The sequence below is a fragment of the Hyperolius riggenbachi genome, chromosome 3, assembly GCF_040937935.1.
Source record: "Hyperolius riggenbachi isolate aHypRig1 chromosome 3, aHypRig1.pri, whole genome shotgun sequence".
Classification (NCBI taxonomy): domain Eukaryota; kingdom Metazoa; phylum Chordata; class Amphibia; order Anura; family Hyperoliidae; genus Hyperolius; species Hyperolius riggenbachi.
In genome coordinates this window covers 437,445,102-437,467,117 of record NC_090648.1, presented here as the reverse complement: position 1 = coordinate 437,467,117, position 22,016 = coordinate 437,445,102, and the positions used below count along the sequence as shown (strand labels likewise).

At 43.0% G+C, this 22,016-nt stretch overlaps 1 protein-coding gene across 13 annotated transcripts in view; it reads right to left on the bottom strand.

Moving 5' to 3' along the window:
• Positions 1-22,016, bottom strand: part of WNK1 (WNK lysine deficient protein kinase 1) — a 262,349-nt gene that overhangs the window by 93,528 nt on the left and 146,805 nt on the right. For 12 of the 13 annotated variants that reach the window (XM_068277690.1, XM_068277692.1, XM_068277694.1 and 9 more), the window contains 4 exons: positions 9,009-9,097; positions 5,183-5,402; positions 2,688-3,012; positions 1,091-1,260 (listed from right to left, as the gene is read on the bottom strand). In XM_068277690.1, coding sequence (XP_068133791.1) covers positions 1,091-1,260; positions 2,688-3,012; positions 5,183-5,402; positions 9,009-9,097 — 804 coding nt within the window. Of the gene's footprint in view, positions 1-1,090; positions 1,261-2,687; positions 3,013-5,182; positions 5,403-9,008; positions 9,098-15,304; positions 15,552-22,016 lie in introns of those variants that run through there. The other variant, XM_068277702.1, reaches the window with a different exon arrangement.

The following is a 22,016-nucleotide window of genomic DNA, read 5'->3' as shown; positions in this document are numbered from 1 at the left end:
AAGTAAGCCGGAGGCATGGACCGTAGCATCGATCAGTGGCTGCGCGGGACCATTAGAAGCCCCAGGTAAGATCAACTTTTTTTTCCCCTTACCCCCCTATAGTACTCCTTTAAATACAGTGTAGAGCGGACTGTAGATTTTTTTTCCTCCCATTTTAATATTTTTATTTTGAGTTTAATCCTACTTAAAAAAAAAAAAAAAAGTGTATGAAAACCCAACTCCAGGATTTTTGGGGCATGTTAGAGGTTTATAGTACTGTATGTGAGTAGACACTTTTTAAGAGTTTAATCTTGTGTCGTGATTAGAAAGGTTCTCTCTTTTCATAGTGTATTGTGTTTTCAACATGAAAACAAGTGGGCCCCAGACATTGAAAACTGGGCATAGCTGCAAAAAAACAACAAAAAAAAAAACACAAGAAAAAAAACCTTGCAAGGCATTCGGTTTTCCGACTGTGTGAGACAGAAATGATTGTGTTCTGCTTTTACTGCTGTCCCTGTCACTCTTACAGAGGTTTCCACATGTCTGTTCTAGACAGATTAAGAAATGCTTACAGATGGGAGCATAAGACAGCAACAAAAACTCAGAAGAAGTGCCAGCTCCTTATCACACTACTCAACTATGGTAAAACCATTTTGGTGCTGGCTCTAATAAAAAATGTTCATAAAGTGTTAATGTACTTATTCTTAACGTCCAACTACAAAAAAAAATTGAACAAGGTAAATTCGAATGGCAATTAAGTTATTAGGCCATGTATAGCAGTGGTACTGCAACAAACAGATTAATGCAGTGGACATAACACCTGTTTCATTGGGACAAAAATGTTTCAAACACAACGCTAAAGTTAAGCCCCCCCCCCCCAGATGCAGCTGGTGGGTGGGTCTATCAAGTGTGACATCAAATGTAGGAACAGATGCCAGAATACATTTCCCTGCATCGCAGCATAAACTATGAGGATGCCAGCCTGTAAAGAAGTGGGTGATGTGCAATTGCAAATCAGTTTTGACTATGAAATGACTGTCTGCTATGCTGCTCACGTGTGTTTCAGTAAATCAAGGCAATACAATGCAAACTGCAGTGATGGTTGTCTTACCCCCACTCCTGGCTGAGCAGGAGGCTGGACGTTTGGAGTGCTGTATCCAGACATGGTGCCGGATAGGAGGCTGGAATCTTGCTGGGAGCCATAGGAAACCGTCAGTTGACTGCCCACTCGAGAATCAGAGTACACAGAGGAACCTTGGCCGCTGTCCAGCGTTCCTTCCGCTGAGGAAGAAGACAGGTTACAGTGTGGAGCAGCTGATAGTAGATGGCACAAACTACACAGGGAGGTCTTTAAAACAGTACAAGTCACCTTTTCTAGAATGTAAAATTAACAAGAAAATCAGATGCATTGCTGGAGTAACTCACAAACATTCTAAAACTATGTTGGGCAACTACAGCTTTTAAATAAAACTGATTTAAAAACGGTTGTTACAAGATAGTCATTTGTGTACACTCATCGTTCTATAAAATGGGGCTCACAGTGTTGATCGTTCGACATGGTCAACAAAGCAAAAGCATGAGCTAATATAATCAGATATATGCAGAGTCAAAAATCTGCACACCAAAACTGTCATGTTTTACATCTGTCTGCGTTACAATAGGATATTCCCTTACTACCTAACCACAGTGAATGGGGCACTGAAGCTTAGTACAGACCATGCAATTTTCTGTCAGATCTGATAGAAAGTTGCATCATGTGTAGACGTCCAAACTTCTCCCGATCAATAATGCAATGATTTCCCGTTGACAACTACCTAAAATCAAACAGGATCTGATCGGACCGGTCCGTCAATAAGATGGAAAATTCCATGGTGTGTACTAGGCTTGAGAACTGTAAGGTAAGACCTCTCTAATATGCTGGGTACACTGAGATTTTCTGTCCGATTTACTGTCAGATCGATTGTATAAAACATGTCCGATTTGCTTTAGTAGGCAAGCGGCCAAACCCATCCATCTCCCCCCCCCCCCCCCCCCCCCAAACACACACACACACGTGGAGCTGCATCTTAGCACAGCAGTTGTTACTCTCAGATGAGAGGGACTTTTTGTGGGGCCGCTGGATAACATTGCTACATGTCAAACATGACATGCGCTATGTTCCCAGGTGCTACCATTGAGCTAGAGTATAGGCAACTGTACCTAAAGCGAGCAGTTCAGCCGCCCATGGAAAGGAGGCCTTTAGCTGGATTCATGCTGTGCGTGTTGCACAACGTATGCGTTAAACTGCAATGGACAGTGTACACGTTATAACGTACACGTTAATGCAAAGCCTGCATGCAGTAATGCATGAAGAGAGTTAGAATAACGCCATCCGTTACATAGCAGAGCTATGAACAGGCCCATAGACCGTTGAAATGCAGAATTATTCTGATTGCATTCTTAGGGGATTGAAGATCCTATCCATTATTTTGAATGCATCCTAACAGAAGAGTTCAAAAGACGTTGTAATGTTTTTAACTCCTCCTTCATGACAGCTTTCATAATGAACAGAAGGCAAGAAGAAGCTCCCTTCTACAGGGTTTAAAACCCAAAATGTAGTGCTTTAACAATGCTTTAAGCTCATTTATCTTCACTGACCATCAAAGCCACACACAACTTGTTAGGAAGGCAGAAGTAGGAGTTTGATCATCCCCAGCATAAGTACTCACATGTCACAGATATGCTGGGCTGCTGATACTGCAGGTGCTGGTCAGCTTCAGGCTCTTCTGGCTCCACCTGTGAGGTGGAGATATTTGGCACACCAGTGGGTGTGGGGCCCGAGCCAGCTTGTGCAGGTTTGACAGAGCCTTGTGGAGGGTTTGGAGTCTGGGAATCAGACGGCTGCTGTTGGACGATTTCTTCTTGTTTCCTCTTTTCTTGTTCTTCCCGCACTTGCTGACGTTGTTCCCGCTTACGTTTGATTAGAGACACTCTGTCTTTGATAGCCTTGGCCATTGTTTTATGATCTCCTTCACAAACATAGCCAGATTCCACCTGTAAGGGGAAAAATAAAACACTTCAGATATACAAAGATAAAAAGTAGGTTTCCCTTTATTTTTTTTCATTGCCATTAACATACAGAGGTGCTGCAGTATTTTAGTAATTAGACTCATTGTAAATGATCCTTCCATTTAAGCTTGCAGCTAGTCAAGAATTAAAGTCTCAGATTGCACTTCTTTAAAACCATCGCAACAGTACTTGGTTTGGCATTAGGCTTGTTCATAATGCTTTACCCTTGATCCTATACTAATGCATTGTCAAAGCAAATTTTGACAATGCAGTCTGCTAGTGTAAAGCACTAAATATGTGAATATGAAGGCTGCCATGTTTATTTCCTTTTAAAAATTACCAGTTGCCTGGCTATCCTGCTGATCTCTTTGGCTGCAGTAATGTCTAATTCACCCGCCTGAAACAAGAATATGGCAAATCAGTCAGAAACACCTGATCTGCATTCAGGTAAACCAGCTGAAAAAACATCTGTGTTTAGCTCTTCAAATTGATAAAGCTGAACTGAATAGATTGAGGGCCCGTTTCCACTTGTGCGGTGCAAATTAGTCGCGGAAAACGCAAAACAAGTTTGCACGCGTATGCGAATTTTACCGCAAATTCGCGGGTGTTTTCGCATAAAGTATGCGAATTTAACCATGTCAGTGCCTATGTGCTTTTACATTGATTTTATGCGAAACCACCCACGAATTTGCAGTAAAATTTGCATATGGAAGCGCATGCAAATTTCCTATTAAATAAATTGTATGCGAATCGCATAGCGGTTTGCGAATTCTGCAGGGTCAACGTGCAGATTTTTTTCTGCACAGAAAAACACTTAGAAATCCTGAGAAGTGGAAACAGGCCCATCCACTTGTATTGTCTATGCAAATCTGCATGCAGGAAACGCATGCAGATTCGCTCTAGTGGAAATGGGCCCCGAGTGTTTGTCTTTTTTTTTCCAGATTCTTTATAAACACATTTCAAATAGTATACAAAAACATATCCATTGAAATATACTGTACATTAGATAATGCATACATTCCGCATTAAACATTTATGTAGTAAATTCCTCATATCCTTTCAGACAACCTTTATTTTTTTTCTCAACAAAAGCAGGGTTTCCTTTTGACATCAGAATTTAACCTTTTTGTAATACAGGTAGTCCCTGGCTAACAAACGAGATAGGGACTGTAGGTTTGTTCTTAACCTGAATCTGTCAAGTTAAAACATTGTGCCATCTCTGTCCCTCCTCTGTGCCTCCAGTGTCCCCCGCTGTGTCACCTCTGCACCTGCTTATACAAGTTTAAAATTCATTTTTTCTTAGAATTTTTGAAAATCGATTTTCTCAAAAACTACAAGTCCAAATTGAAAAAAAAAATGTTTTGACTTGTTTCCCGGAAACACAGAATGCATGCCGTTCGTAAGTCGGGGACTACCTGTAGTAAACTTAGATATACAGTTAATTTTGATCGTCTTGGTAGGCTTGAAAGATAAATCAAATTTAAATCGAAATCGTGATTACCAAGCTCACAATTTCTGAATCGCCAAAGTGGCAATGGCTTCAAACTTCCCCAAGCCCTGGCACGTGCGTTCCGCAGCATCGGCAGTGTTGGGAATACCTTCTGACAGGATTCGAACGCTTTCTGTCCTCTCTCGACGTCTGCCCTCTCGACTGTGCCGTCACATGACATACAGAAAGTATGCCATGCATTAGAGCATGCAGGAGGTGAAGTAGATAGACTGGCATCGCTGGATTCGTGCTGGAAGGTATGTCCAGTACTGCTGCAGCTTGGGGGACACGGGTCACAGAGAGACCCAGAGGGGGCACAAAGAGAGAGGGGGACAGAGAGGCACAGATGGGGAACAAAGCTTGATTTGAAAGAAATTGTGAATCGAAATCGTGATTTCAGACAGAAATCGCTCAATTCATTTTTTTTTCCTAAAATCATTCAGGCCTACGTCTTGGATGAAGTTCCCTTACTTCCTGTCACCAGTGACACCACAGGGAGTAAGGCTAGATAAGCCTGTCAACAGCAAAGTCCAACTGTTAAGTGATAAAAATATTGTTTTTGGAACCAACTGTAAACCACTCTCAGTTTCAGAAAAGTCAGCAATTATAAGAAAATGTTCAATACTTGGGCCAGGAGCTGAACAGCTGTCACACAGTAACACTCACCATCTCCTGGGCTACATCATCAGGGACATCTCTGTCTAGGTCAAAGGAAAACTCGATGGCCTCATTATCCTTATATTTGCCTTTCAGCTTCTTGATGTCTTCAATGCGCAACCACAACTTTATGGCTATCTTCTCTCCATCATCTTCCTCCGCCAGCTCCACTCGCACCCCAGTCTCCTCTTGGAAGAAGGCATGGTTCAGCAAGTCTTTGATGGCGTACCTATCACAAGATCATCAAAAAAGGTTTAGCATAAAATAAAGTAAATCGCAAATCTAAAGTAAAACAGATGGGAAAAAAGTGCCCCAAATAGGTTTTAACTCAGAAGAGAGAAGCATCTGGATAATAAGGATGTTTCTCCCGCCCCCACCGACCTCCAACCATCAAGCGCTAGGACCATTTGAACCTCTTCAACAAGCCCTTGTCTAAGAATGCGCATGTCCACACTGCGCTGGATGCCTACTGCTTGCGCAGTAGCATCGGAACATGCTGCAGTGTTATGTAGCATGAAGTCGAATCACTATAACCATGCTTGGCATGGCTTAGAGATTCAGGCTGCGCAGCAGAACAAGAGCTGTGGTCCCCTAGTGGAAACTGGCCCTTAGGGGGTATTAACACTATGTGTGTTGTGCAACACAGTGTGTCCCACAAGTAGGCACAAAAGTCACTGCACGGATTACAACATCTGATGTTCCCACTAATGCCTTACACCAGTGCTGTCCAACTGGCGGCCCGCGGGCCGCATCCGGCCCGCCAGGCCACCTGCTGCGGCCCGCTCGTCTCCCTGGGATGCAGGCATGGCTTGCGCTATGGGCGCCATGCCTGCTCCCTCTTACTGTGTCCCCGCTGGCCTCTCCGGTGTCGCCACTGGCCCCTCCTATGTCCCCCTGCTGCCGCTGCCTCTCCTATGTCCCCCCGCTGCCGCTGCCTCACAGATCAGACCTCACAGATCGCGGCGACTGATGTGTACGTCACATGCGGAAGTGAATCATTAGTCACTTCCGCATGTGACGTTCTGCCGCGCGGGTGTCATGCGCGCGCTCTGCTTGCTTCAGTCGCCGCGATCTGTGAGGTCTGATCCAGCGGGGAGACCGGAGAGGCCAGCGGGGAGACCGGAGAGGCCAGCGGGGAGACCGGAGAGGCCAGCGGGGACACAGGAGAGGCCAGCCCCAGAGGTAACGGGCTCGCTACTGGTGGGGGCACCTGTCACTAACTGGGGGGGCACCTGTCACTATCTAACTGGGGGGCACCTGTCACTATCTAACTGGGGGGCACCTGTCACTATCTAGCTGGGGGGCACCTGTCACTATTTAAGTGGGGGGCACCTGTCACTATCTAAGTGGGGGGCACCTGTCACTATCTAAGTGGGGGGCACCTGTCACTAAAGGGGCATTCTGCTTATTTATGTGAAATGCTGTCTATTTATGTGCCTCATGACTGCTGAATTTGTCGTGTTGGGGGCCTCATGATTGCTGAATTTGTCTTGTTGGGGTCCACATGATTGTTGGGGGCATCACGATTTTTTGGGGGCCTCATGATTGCTAAATTTGTCTTGTTGGGGGCATCATGATTGCTGAATTTGTCTTGTTGGGGGCCTCATGATTTGTTGGGGGCCTCATGATTGCTGAATTTGTCTTGTTGGGGGTCACATGATTGCGAACTGTGAGACTATGGAAAAGCTGAATCGTCATCATGAGACAATAGCATTAAACCTACTTTTTTAGCTTTTTAAAACGAAAAATAAAACTGGGAGGTTCTAAAAAAAACCCCACATTTTTCAGGAGTAGGATGGATGAAATTGTTTATCTTCACAGTTTATTTTCAACTTGGATTTTCCATAATGTTCATGTATGAGTTAAAACGTTTGTATGTAGTTTAAATTGCTGTTGCCACTTTGCGATAAGTGACTTTTGGGTTGCAGTTTGGACACTCGGCCTCCAAAAGGTTCACCACCACTATCCTAATCTAATGTCCCACATTGCCAAGTTCATGTAAATTTGTCTCCACCCGTGGCCACACCCGCATTCTGGTCCATGGCCACACCCATTTTTCGCGCACCGCTCAATGGAACCTTCACCATTATTTTAAATTGCATTTTGTGAAAAGTGCTGCCAATCTAATTATCCTTTAATTGCATTTTTTCCGGGGGAAGGGGGGGGGGGGGGGGGGGGGGCCTCCACCATGGGGGCTGAAAAAAAAATGGCCTACACTGTAGTGTATTGCAGGAATTCAATGTAATGAATGGGGTCAATAATGCAGCAGAAAGCATTGCTTGTATGGCCACTTGCATATTCTGTTGTGAACTAGCATATGGTTAAAGAAAAAAAAAAAAGACAAAACCAAAAGCCAGACCTCTCATACATTCTTAAGGGGCCCATACACTGGGTCAATTTCAGCCATCGATCGATCCTACAGAATCGTTCAGAAATAGATTCTTTCAAATCGATCGATCGTTCTGTGGCCAATTTCAATGGATTTGATCCTTCTGACAGGATGGAAGATCTAGGTCGATCTGCTGATGCCAGCAGATCGATGGCCCATAGAGTTGCATTGGATCTAATGGTCCAATAATGCATTTAGATAGATTTCCAATAGATTTCATTCTGAAATCTATTGGAAATCTGTTCCTGGTGTGTGGAACACAACCTAACAGGCATCTGACAGAAATCTATCTGATGGTCAAATCTGCTGCAAATCTATAAGTGTATGGCCACCTTAAGCCACTTAAATGGAATCGGTATTGGTAAAGCTTTTGCGGAACAGCTGCAGTTTGCAATGTGCAAAAGTCAGCTTCCCAGAGAACTCAACATCCATGCAGAGATTAGGGATCATTGTCCTGGGCCTCAAGAAAAGGTTGCTAAGCCATCACGGCAGACTAGTTGTCCAGGAAGTGTGACTGCGACAAACACGCTCATCAATACAATTGTGTCTATCTTATGCCTGGTACACACCATGCAATTTCCCAGTCAAATCCATTATTTTCAACAGGTCCAATTTGATTTCCGATTGTTCTTCCAATCACTTCTATACAAAATTGATCAGAAAACAATTGGAAATCAGATCGGACAGGTCGGAAATAATCGATTCGACCCATTTATCCGACGGGAAATTGCATTGTGTGCACCAGGCAAAAAAGGGAATATTTTACGCATACCTGAACTGAGGACATTTAAACCTTGTACACACGCCAGACGAAACTCGCCAAAGGAGGCTGAGAAGGACTGTTTGGATGTGTACAGCGGCCCCTAAAGTACACCACCCCCACAACCAGCGATCACCACGGCGGATGGACTCAGCTGAGAGAATCAAAATACTAAGAAGTAAAATACTACACCTGGTGCTGCCATGGTCCAGGAGTGTCTTGTAGATGTTCTCCACCAAATATTGTGTCCTCCTATGCCGCCCATGTGTCCCTCTGCCGCCCCTCCCCTACCCCCATGGCAATCACAGACCTCATCTCCTTCATGGCTCCCCTAGTACCTAGATCGCATCATCAGCAGAAGCCAGTACTAGGGGAGCTGTGAAGGAGAGGTCAATGATCGCCACTGGAGCTTTGGATTAGGTGATCCGTGCTGCCGCTTCTGATAGTTATACATGTAAGAGGAGGACACACGGAGGGGGAGGGGGGGAGCATAGGTCAAACTGGGAACAATACAGGAAGTCCCGAACATTGCGGAGGGTCGTATCGGTGAGCATTCGTAAGTCGGGACTCCCTGTATTCAGCATATAAGCACGTTTTTGGAAGAGAAAGTGTCTTATATGCCGAAAATATGGTAATTCTATGACAGGAATAGCCTAATGCATTGTGATGGCAGAGGAGATGCAGACCTTTCATCTTTATTCTGGCGAATGCATCCCTCGATGATCTCCTTCACCTCTGGAATGGCAACCTTATCAAAGCTGGCCGGCTTCACACCCTGAAATCAGAAGGCAAAAGACTGGGATCAGAGAAAAGGTGACGTCATACAGGTAGCTTGTCAGAATGGCTATAAATCCCGTAAATGATTTCAAGAGGCTTACAATAATGATTAAACGCTTTTCAGCCCAAGGCGAGTCACAAGGTGATTGTCACATGTTCCCATAGAAGCAGGAAAGGTCAGAGACCCAATTACTGCCATATAAAACAAGCACACTGTGCAATCTCTAACTATAACTTAGCAATCTCCTTTCATTCTTTGACAAATAAACTTCTTGGCCAGGAGACTAGGCATCAAAGGCCTGGCAAATCACATACAGCTATCTGACAGGTAAATGGTGCATCCTAAAGCTGGCCATATATTGCCACCCAATGTGGCAAACAGATATGTTTCTAATCTGAATAATATCAATGGCAAATCAAAATTGGATGTGTGTTCCAGGCGTTACACTAATCATTTTCCTAGCTCAATTTTTGGATTAGTATCACTGATCATATATTGAATCTTTCACATCAGCGGATATAACAAAGATTTCACATGGAAGAAAATTAGTGCAAACTAAGTTACCAACCATAACAAACCGCACGAAAGGAAGAGACCATGTGAAAAAATAACTTGTGAGAATCACCTACAAACAAATCGAGATGACCCAAATAATTTCTCCTTGCATTCAAATCTCAAATTTAAATATTTTGCAGCTTGAACTTGGACCAATAAAAACTGATTGGTAATTTTCAAGTTGCATATAATTTACATGAAATATGAATACAAGGAGAAATTATATGCATTGATCATTCCTACAAAGATCTTAATTCAGAATTATAGCCGGCTCACACTCTGAACACAAATTGCGATCACAAACCTGATTTTGTAGCGATTTGCGTTATGATTCCTGTTCAATAGAATGAGGATCATATCAAGATCACCCCAAAGCTCTGCATGCAGCACATTTGCTATTTATTCAAATTGCAAAAGCTGCAGCCAGAATGATCCCATAGGGATACAATAGCAGCAGCACTTTGCTGATCGCCAGCGACCAGCAAAGCCCTAAAAAGCGCCCAAGTGTGAACCAGCCCCTAGAGTGCCAAACATATCAATCAACATACATCTCCCATATGAACAGTTGTTTGTACTACTGTTCATTGATGTTGAAGACCGTTTCCATCAAAACACTTGATCCACCAGGGCAGATATTCTGTGGGAAAGTACTGTATATTCCTGCGTATAAGACTACTTTTTAACCCTTGAAAATCTTCTGAAAAGTCAGGGGTCGTCTTATACGCCGGGTGTCATTGATGCCGGGTGATATGCCCTATCCTGTTACCGCCTCTCAGATCTCCCTGCTGAGGGAGCGCAATCTATTCTTCCATACCGCTCTGATAAACAGGTAGACAAGGAAAGCTGACCAGTCTACTTAAAGTGAACCTTAAGCCAGAAAAAAAAATGAGTTTTACTCACCTGGGGCTTCTACCAGCCCCCTGCAGCAGTCCTGTGCCCTCGCAGCCACTCACTAATCCTCTGGCCCCCCGTTGCCAGCTAGTTTCGTTTTTGCCGACAGGCCCGTCAGGACTGGCCACGTGTAGCTTTTTCCGCATTCCCGACTGTAATTAGCGCTATTGCGGGCTGCAACGCGTACAAAAATATATCTATGCGTGTGTAATGCGTCAACGCGTATTTTTGTATGCGCTGCGGCCCGCAATAGCGCTAATTACAGTCGGGAATGCGGAAAAAGCTACGCGTGGCCAGTCCTGGCGGGCCTGTTGGCAAAAACGAAACTAGCTGGCAGTGGGGGACCAGAGGATTAGTGAGTGGCTGCGAGGGCACAGGACTGCTGCAGGGGGCTGGTAGAAGGCCCAGGTGAGTAAAACTTTTTTTTTCCTGGCTTAAGTGTCTCTTTAAGGAGAGTTGACCAATGCAACAAGTCAATTGACTATATACTGTTATATACTGGGTAACACATACAGTACAGCACCAGTATCTGTTCATACACAGCACCAGTACATGATTTTTATTTTAATTTGGTGTGCGTTGGAAGAGGGGTAGTCTGATACGGCGAGTATATCCCAAACTCTATATTTTAACTGGAAAAGTTGGGGGTCGTCTTATACGCCCAGTCTTATACGCCGGAATATACGGGTAAGTGGAGTGTTTGGTGAAACACAACCATGACCACGCAAACACACCAGTGATAAACTGAGAAACTCCATGCTGTGCAGCTTTGACAAACCACCAAGCCAAAGTTACACAGCGGAGTCTTTAGGCAAGCGCACAGGTGAACCCACCTGAAGGTGCCAGTCTACCATGCGCAGCCATAAATTTATAGGCCTACAACTTTTAGAATGCCAAGGGGTTGTGAGCGTGTATGTTTATGTAAATTTTTATGCAAATACAGTATATGCAGCTTGAAAATGGACCAATCAATTTAATCCTGGTTGGGATGTGACTGCACCATTTTCAAGCTGCATATAGTTGCATAAAAAAAATTACATAATCTTGCATGCACTCAGAAATATTTGCATCTCATTGATCATTCCTTGTGAAAAGGGGAAACCCTGCCCTTGTAGCCTGGACTCTTCATGGGTAGGATTTGACGAGTTTGCAGCACCTGTATTTACTGTAGGTATGTGTGCCATTTTTCTCTCTCTGCAGTTCTCAAGCTATGTCATATGCTGGGGGGAAACCAACAATGAATGGCCGGTCTTAGATCTCTTTGGAGGTGTTCAATTGAGTTCAAGTACAGGAATTAGCAGGGCCACTCAAATAAAATCACTAGTATCCCTATAAGTATGTGCTTAGGATCCTGTTAAAAGATAAACCTTCAAAGCATTCCTTAGTTCCAAAGCACTCTGGGGTAGGTTACTTTGCTCATTTCAATTTTCCCTCATATGATCGTTCTGATCTGTTTTCACTTGGTATTCCACAGTACTGAGTGTTGCTTAATGAGGGGTGAAATGTAATTTAATGAGCTTAGCATGAGGCTGTGACAAACCAAAAAGTCAAGTGGTCAGAACACATTCAGAGAATGTACTGTATAAACACTGATCATTTCAATACCTTGTCCAAAGTATTTTTATATTGTTACTAGACTAACAAAGAGCTGCCAAGGCCTCATGTAGACTGCATTTAAATTTGCATTTTTAAAATGCTTTATGTAGCGCCTCTATTTTGTGGGGGGGGGGGGGGGGGGGGCAGTGTTACGTGGAGCAGTTGCTCAGACACCAGAGGCCAGGAGGCTATTAAAACTGAGCATGGGAGCAGGGCGTTGGGGAGGGTTTAGGCTGTGTTAGGGTGAGAGGGGGGTGGGATGGGACGATAACACATACACTTGGGGGAACACCAGCTGGGGGCCCGTAGGTCATCGCAATATCGAACACTGTTACCCCAGCTTACCTAATCGAGCCCTTGTGACAGAGATTTTCCATCATTCTTGAACTACCCATGTGACAGTTCTCAGTTGGAAATGGATTGGGCGGCCAATTGTGGCACAGATTCCCTTCCCATTTGATCAGCCCGCAATATCGAGTAATACATGGAAACTCTTAGGCCAAATATTTTTCAATTAGAAAAGTATCAATCATTTGACTGCTGTGCACCAGTAGATATCAATCAGCAGAAACCTAAATGTCAGCCAGAACTCCACTAGTTTGCATCGCTGGAGGCAGGACATAGCTTTGCGTACCATTTCCCCCACTCTACTTCAAGCCATTCAATCAATAAATGACCAATGTCCATCCATAATCCACAAAAATGTACCATTTCAGATCATCTATCTCAATAAGATCAGAAGTTCATCAAACAACAAGGCGAAGGGGGGTGGGTAATAGACAACTGACATTACGGGGCACCTGAACTCTTGCACAGGACACAAGAAAAACAAAGAGAAATCCACCCTGTGTGTTCTTTGAAAGAAGAGCCTGTCTAATTCCTCATGTGTAAATAATTACAAATGTAATTTCAGCTCTCAGCTGAGTCAGGACAGAAATTCAGAAGTCTCAGCAGACACGGCTAATATGTAAACACAGGAAGTGAACACTCTCTCTGCTTCCATGAAACCAGGAAGTAGACAGTGCGGATTGCAGGAGTTCTGTAAATTGTAACAAAGAAATGTTTCTCCCTAAAGGTGGCCACACACGATACAATAAAATGATCAGATTTTACGGTAATTCAATAAAAACGATCAGATCTCCCCAAAAAAATCGAAAGCTTTTTTTCATTCGACTGAAAAATCCGATCGGATTTCCCGTTTTCTTCGATTTTAATCGATCCGGAGTGCCAGATATTTTACTTCAATCTTTCTAAAGATTGTATGGTGTGTGTTGGATTGTCAATTTATTAATATACACACCCTAGCAATTTTTTCAGAGTTTCCAATCATTTTTATGATAATTGGGGGGAAAATTTAACATAGGTGTGTGGTACATTGGTCATATTTTTGAAATGTTGCAATCAGTCAGAAAAATTGATTGCAATTCTTAAATTGAACAGATATTTAAAAAATTGTATGGTGTGTGGCCACCTCAAGGCTGTATTCACAGTGGGATGTTGCGTTTTAATGTGATATTGAAGTTGCAATGTATCTGTGTTAAAGAGTTACCACAACGCAACATTTTAACGTCGCACTGTGAACGGCCCCTAGGATTAGCATTGCAGTGCGGTAAGCTGCGTTATAGGACTTTATAACGCGCGACCATAACGTCCCACTGTGAAAGCGACCTAAAGGTTATGCTGCTGCTTATCTATAAGAGCAGATCAGAAGTTCTGAGTTAAGGTCCGCTTTAAGAATGTTATATAAAGACCATGTACACAAAAGTCTGAATATTCTGCAAACCACAGAACACATACGATTCCTGCAAACAGCCAATAATGCAAATTAAGGAAGGTTTCTTTACCCCACTATTCTATTGTCAAGACAGATATTGTATACGGTTCTGATCGGTTAAAAAAAATGAATTGTTACACCAGCCTCTTGTATGACGTTTTGTATGCCCATACATCTAGGGATGACTGGCAGAGCAACCAAGAGACAGATCTGTAGAATGCCCATACACCACAGGCCAATTCCCGATCGATTACAGCATGAAATCTCTCACAAATTGGCTTTGCGGTGCCGCTTGGTTGATCGATACGTACAACCTATTCAATCCCTAAATTGACATGTAGCGGCACCCATTGTTTTAATTATTTAGTAGTTCTATATCGCCGACCTAGCACTTTACATAGTATATTCATGTCACTAACTCTCAGAGTAGCTCACAATCTAACCCCTACCATAGTCAGAAGTCCATCGTAATATAGTCTAAAGACAATTCAGGAGGAAGTCAATTAACTTATCTGTAGGTTTTTGAAATGTGGGAGGAAAGCCACGCAGACACAGGGAGGACATACAAACTCCATGCAGATAGTGCCCTGGCTGGGGATTTAAACCAGGGACTCAGCGCGGCAAAGTGAGAGTGCTATCCACTATGCTACCAGATCTGCTAAAAATGATCTAATAGGGTGGATCGCTAGATAGATTCGCCTTAATATAAGATGTGGTATTAGGACTGTGAATGCTTTTCTCATTAGCTTAAAAGACTGAACTGAGAAGAATATGGAGGCTGCCATATTTATTTCATTGTATTAAACAATACCAGTTGCCTGGCATCCCCGCTGATCTATTTGGCTGCAGCAGTGTCTGTATAACACCAGAAACAAACATGTGGCTGATTTTGTTAGATCTGACAAAAATGTCAGAAACAGCTGATCTGCTGCATGCTTGTTCAGGGTCTATGGCTAAAAGTATTACAGGCAGAGGATCAGCAGGATAGCCGAGCAACCGGTATTGCTTAAAAGGCAATAATTATGGCAGCCTCCACATCCCTCTCGTTAGTTGTCCTTTAATTTGTTTTCCATTTTCAAATGAATGTTAAACTCCAAACAAAACAAGAGGGGGAAAATAAACACGGTTCAGAATATACACCTTAACTAGCCAGTCAGACTGTAGAATGTGTCCACCTGAAGAATCTGAGGCAAATGCAATGGGACAGGTCTTACACCTGTCAGCTGTCCCCTATGATGACAAAGAAGGTGAAGAGCCCAATCACTTGAATGATTTTCAGCTACTTGAGAAAAATGTGGCTGATAATGAAGAAGTAGAGTAACCAGATCAAGCTATACTCAGCAAGTGTGCTGAAGGCCAATGCCCCCGCTAAACCGCCAGTCACTCACCTGACTTCCTGGACAGTCCTGGGAACAGCAGCAGCAATGAGATTTCACTATGAGAACAACAGGACAGAAATCCTTCCACAAGTAATCCATGGCAGAGAGAGGTGGGGAGCCAAGCAAGATGAAGAAGGGGGCAAACGGCTTTCTTACTGCACTCCAGATAGAAAGAAACTTTCACAAAGATCTGCGGACATTTTTACCAGTCTGTTAAATTAGTAATCCATGAGAGAGAGAGGGGGCTTTCTTCCATCTGCTGTGTACAAATGACAGCCAGAGAGGCAGAACAGGTAATCGTACTCTACTCCCACCCCATCCCACTATGTGGCCGGCCCAAGCTAGACCAGCCCTCCACTTTGCAGGTGAAATCAGGCTTCCTGGTGTAACATTTTCAGCAAAACAACCCTTCCCAACCTCTGAACTATATTATCTAGAGTATTTAGAATCAGCTCACCTGTATACACAGTGATTCATTTAAATTGACACACCGGTTTCAATAAAAAACAGACACAAACAGAATTTTACATCTGTGTACCATGACCAGGTTAAATAGATTCAGATAAGATGGGGGAAGTGTATTGTTATCAGTGCCCAAACCTCAGTGATTACTATTGCTGCCCACTCAGGGGTGTACAGATGAAATGAAAATTCACAAGCCAGTAGGAAACGTTTAGGAGCCTGCTTCATTGAAAACAAAGCTGTAATGTATTGGCAACCAAAATGATCATGGGTACTGTTTTGGTGCTGCAGGTTTCCTCTGGTCTTCCTGGCAGCCGCACATTCTAAGCTGCCAACCTCTGACTCCTGATCATGTAACATGCATCAGGAGCCGCAGGTATGCAGCATAGAGTGTGCATCTGCCGACGCAGCAGGTAAATATTAAACTGCTCTGCATGTGTTAAGGGGCCCATACACTGGTCGATTTCAGCCATCGATCAATTGATTCTATCGAATCGGTGGATTTTTGTACCGACTCCACAGCCCTGTTGCCTTGTATAACTTTGTTGTATGTTGTATAACCTTGTTACGTCTGTCATTCGTGTATCATTGTATATATTTATTGTCCAGTACTGTGTAATATGTTGGCGGTTTATAAATACAATAATAATAATAATTCTACAATTAAGTCGGGGGAGATGTGCAGACAGGCACCTTGCTTTTGTAACTTCAAAGGAATTTCCTGCAGCAATAATAAATGGGTGCCAATGATCTACAGCAGTGTTTCTCAACATTTTATTGGTATGTACCCCTTTTAAAACCCTGTACTCACCAAGTACCCCGGTAGCATAGTAAACATCACAAGTACCCCTTGACAAATATATATTTAATCGTAATACATGATAATTGGTTCTAAACAATTTCCAAGCATTTACTATTTTAATTAGTTAAATCGCAAATTTGATGTTTTAATAAGATTTTTTTTCTAAAACTCTAAATTTGTTATTCTTGGTTAAATATATCAAGCCCGAGTACCCCTGGAACCATCAGATGTACCCCCCTGGGGTACACGTACCACACATTGAGAACCTAGGGGTTCTCAACCTAGGGGGGTTATTAAATGCACAAACAGGATAAAAGGCGCCCAAATGATAATAAAATGAATTAAAAGCTAATCTTTAATCGCACTGGTAATGCATTTCATTGGTCTCCACCCACTTTCTCAGGCCAAATCAAGTGCCACGCTATGTTCAGAGCCAGAAATAGGCACTGAATATAGCGTGGCATTTGATTTGGCCTGAGGAAGTGGGCGGAGACCCATGAAACGCAATGCCATTGCTATCAAATTTTAGATATAAATTCATTTTATTATCGTTTGGGCGCCTTTTCATCCTGTTCGTGCTTTAGGAAACATGTTTGTATCACCTATCACAAGTAAAAGATCTAAGACTGCCTGAACTAGGCAGCAGCAAAAACGTAGTCCAAGGTCCAACACAGGGACACACCATTAGATTACAGAAAACAACGCAAGGGATCTGTTAAAAACACAGGACAGTGCTGAACTAGTCATCACTAACCATGCTATGTATTTTTTAGATAAAGGCTAAGGCTGGGAATACACCATGGCTTTTTTTGGCAGATAGATGGCTCAATAGCTAATTTCCAACATGTTCAATCTAATTTCAATAATTTTTCTGATTGATTTTCATACAGAAGTAAATGGAAATCGATTAGAAAATTGATCGGCCAATAAATCTGCCAAAAAACTCCTTATGTATTCCTAGCAATAAAAAGGAAATAAAGCCCATCTCCAGGATTTATTCGTTTCCCCCCACCTGATTGCTTTGAATGACAGTTTACCCCCAGAACGTTGTACAGACTGCTGAGCTCCTCGGCTGTCAGCTGAGAAAACCTTTCTGTTCTATACAGGAGGAAAGGTAAGCTAGAGAAGCAGTAATAACAATAGTGGTCGGCCTCATAATGTCTAAAGTTGCATACACACCTTTGTCGGATGTCGCCCATCGGGGAGCAGGACCTGACCCCTTTGGCCGACATCACTGGGCCGGGCTGCACACGAGTGTCAGCTGTGTAGCTGATGACGCGCTGTGTTGCTATGCGGGAGGGTGATGGAGGGACAATGCATGACATCACGCACGCGAACAATGGGATCGTCAGGCAGATCGCTCCCGGGTTGGGGCTGCCATACACACGCCTGATTACTGGCTCAGACGGTCGTTATCGGTTTGTGAAGAATGACTGTATTGTCGTATTTCCACCATAACTAAAATCAGCAACAATTATGCATGGTGACTACATTTCCCAGCAGTGAGGCAGTCGGATTTTCTAATCAAGCATCTATGATAAATTAGAGGAAAATACTGAACAGTAAAGTAGAGGTTAACGGGATTCACAAGATTAAACAGTTTCTATTCTGTATCAAATGTGGCCAAAGAGATTAAATTGTGAATCCACCAGGGTCAGGCTTATCAGCCCACTGAGCGGACATACACTACAGAAAGCCATTGTTCAGCTTTTTCAGTATATAAAGAGAAGACAGTATAGGAGCACAAAAACAATGGGGACTGCAGGGACCCTCTGATTTTATGACAAGTTGAAATCTGATCTCTGTCAGGCTGTTGCCACTTGAGATGAGAACCGATATATTTTGTCCGTTTTCCACTAATTGCAAAACTGACAGTGAACAGCTCCTTATGTATATACAGTATGTAGTAGCAATAGGGTATTGTACTGCGTTAGCCATCAGTAAAATCAAGAAGTTTTGAATGAGGATGATACCATTATTGGCTAACTTAAAAGAATAAGAGTAAGAATAAGCAAGCTTTCGGCTGTATAGCCTTCGTCCGAGATTCAATCCGGTTTGCTCACAAGATGTTGGAACAGACAGCTATATACATGCAACATCAAAAGGGGATACATAGATTTATATCTATGCATCATAGATCCATGTATCCCCTATTGATGTTGCGTGTATATAGATGTCTGTTCCAACATCTTGTGAGCAAACAGGATTGAAGCCTGACGAAGGTTATACAGCCGAAAGCTTGCTTATTCTTATAAGTTAGGTCTCCTTAAGGTACTAAAGATGTGGAGATATGGAGGCTGTCATATTCATTTCTATAGCAGTTGCTTGGCTATCCTGCTGATCACACTCCTGGAACATTAGGTATGCATGCTTGTTTATGGCTTGTAGCTAAAAGTCTTCTAAGCAGATGATTAGCAGGACAGCCAGAAGATTTTCATTGTTTAATAGGAAAGGGGGCTCCACTTCCCTCACTTCAGGTGCCCTTTCAACTATTCTTCTTGCAGAGTCCCATTAAGATGAAGCACTGTTGGTTAGCAAAGGAAACTACTGTAACCCTGACATGACAATGAAGGGCAAATGCAATAACTTCAATATAAACAAGTATTTATTGCCAGCAATCTTCCTCTATGATGATCTATACAGTCTTCCACATCATACACTAGGTTTACCTTACTTGCAAAGACAAAATGGTGACATTGACATAAAAGGACAACTGTAACGAGAGGTATAAAGAGGCTGCCGTATTTATTTCCTTTTAAGCAATACCAGTTGCCTGGCTGCCTTGCTGTTCCTCTGCCTCTAACGAGAAGTATATGGAGGCTACCGTATGTAATGCCTCTAAAACAATACCAGTTGCCTGGTTAGCCTGCTAGACTTCTGCCTCTAATAATTGTAGCCACAGACTCTAAACAAGCATGCAGCAGCTCAGGTGTTTCTGAGATCATTGTCAGATCTGACAAGATTAGCTGCTTCTGGCTTTATTCAAACACTACTTCAGACTAATAGATCAGCAGGGTACCAGGTAACTAGTATTTCTTAAAAGCAAATAAATATGGCAGCCTCCATATCAGTCTGGCTTCAGTTGTCCTTTAACTATCCACAGGAAAATGAGCTTTACAGTAAAAACATGTACAAGAGCCTATCCAGTGAAAACATTCCATTTCTCTCCTAATAAGTAACTGCTCTAATCCTTGCCTCTCTGTTGGCCGGCATGCCCCAGGCCTCAGCACTGGGAGAACACCGGGAAAGTGGGCAGGCTGACTTTATATAACAACAAGCTCATTACCGCGGTCATTATTATTAGCCAGTTTGGAACAAGACTGAACCGGACAAATTCCATATTGGACAAAAACAAGTTAATTTCCAAAGATAGCCGACGGACTGCTGCGTTTCAATTAAAATGCAATGCCTGACATTGCTACAGCAGCTTCAAACAAACCTGGCCTTACATTCTTGTAACAGCACAACGCGATACAATTTCTGAGAAAGAATACGGTCATGAGGACATGCTGGAAAAGCCATTTTGTATGCTCGAATCAATTTCATCATCCTACCAAGCATCTTACTTCATGGTAAGCTATGCACAGACTGGACTACAGCATGGAAATACTTCTATAGTCCTTGGAATCCTTAACATCAAAACTTTTCAGGAAAAAAAAGAACCATCCCACGTGTGAACACTGGTACAGCATTCCTGTCTGAATACTAATCAGAAGTCACCATGAGTTAACTTTACTGACACCTTATCACATTTACTGCATGCAAGAGTTAGGCCTGGGACCCACTACAAAGTGCAATCGCTAGCAATTTGTGGTAGTGCTTTGTAAGCAATTTTGGAAGCTTTTTCCCTGCTCCTATATAATACATTAGAGTGGAAACGCTCCCATAATGCTTCATGTCCTGTGATTTTGATTACCCTAATCAATTGGCTCCATCCACTTACAATGGCAAAGCATTTTGGGAAGTCTCTAGCAATTTAAACCGATCCCAAAACACTGCCAAAAATACTCTAGTGGGTCCCAGCCCTTAGGGCCTGAGCCCACTAACGCAGTTGTGCACATTTGCGTCCGCTTTTCAGAAACACATCAATGTTACATACAGGGCTGTGGAGTCGGAGTCGTGGAGTCGGGCAATTTTGGGTGCCTGGAGTCGGAGCCGTGAAAAAATGCACCGACTCCGACTCCTAATGAATTTGTAACTGTAATTAAAATAGAAAATATGATAAAATGTTCTATTTCTCAGATAATAGGCATTAAAAATAATGTATATATACAGTAATAGCTGTGCTTAGTCCACAAAAATGAAATAAACCAATCAAAATTAGTTACTTGTGCTGCTTCAATAAAGCAGTCCCCATATTTTTAAGGTCAGATATACATATCTGATTGTGACTGTATATATGATGCGTACACAGCAATCTCTTATATATACTAAATAACATCTATGCTGTAAGAATAAAGCCTGATGTGTAGCTGTGTCACTAATAGAGATGGTCAACGAGATGGAAATAATTCTGCATTGATGCTGATTTATGCAAATGTATGCACTCCCTTTGCTGATGAAATAAAATAATTTGATATGTTATTAAAACTTGGTTTGGTGACTACAAATTAAAGGGTAACTGAGACGGATGAAAAGTAAACTTTTATACATACCTGGGGCTTACTCCAGCCCCCTTCAGGCTAATCAGTCCCTCACTGTCCTCCACCACCCGGATCTTCTGCTATGAGTCCTGGTAATTCAGCCAGTCAGCGCTGTCCGGCCGCATGCCGCTCCCACAGCCAGGAACATTCTGCACCTGTGCAATAGTGCTGCACAGGTGTAGTATGCTCCTGGCGGCGGAGTGTGTGCATGCGCACTACGCCTGACTGGCTCAAGTACCTGGACTCATAGCAGAAGATCCAGGTGGTGGAGGAGGACAACGAGGGACTGATTATCCTGAAGGCGGCTGGAGGAAGCCCCAGGTATGTATAAAACTTTAATTTCATCTGGCTCAGGTTTACTTTGTTACACAGTAGTACTATACTCTACATATGCACTCCCCACAGAGCTGCAGGGAATCCACTGAGAATGCTGTGCACATTGAACACAGAGGTGTTGTCTGTTTACAATCTCCTCATTCCCCTGCAGAGTACCTGCACATCATTCTTACATGCACCCACACTTACATTGCCTAGGGCCTGATAGATGTTCTCTTACCAAGGACTAGTTTTAGTCTAAAGGGAATAAATATAGTAGTCTACATATCCTTCTCACTTCAGTTGTCTTGTAAAATTCCTAAGCGTTGGCAGTTAAGAGACGAATTTCATGTTACATACTTTTAATCAACAAAATTGTAATACGCAAATTAGAGGAGTCGGAGTCGTGGAGTCGGAGTCGGTGGAATCCTAAACTTCGGAGTCGGTGGATTTTTGGAACGACTCCACAGCCCTGGTTACATATGCTGAAAAGCGGACA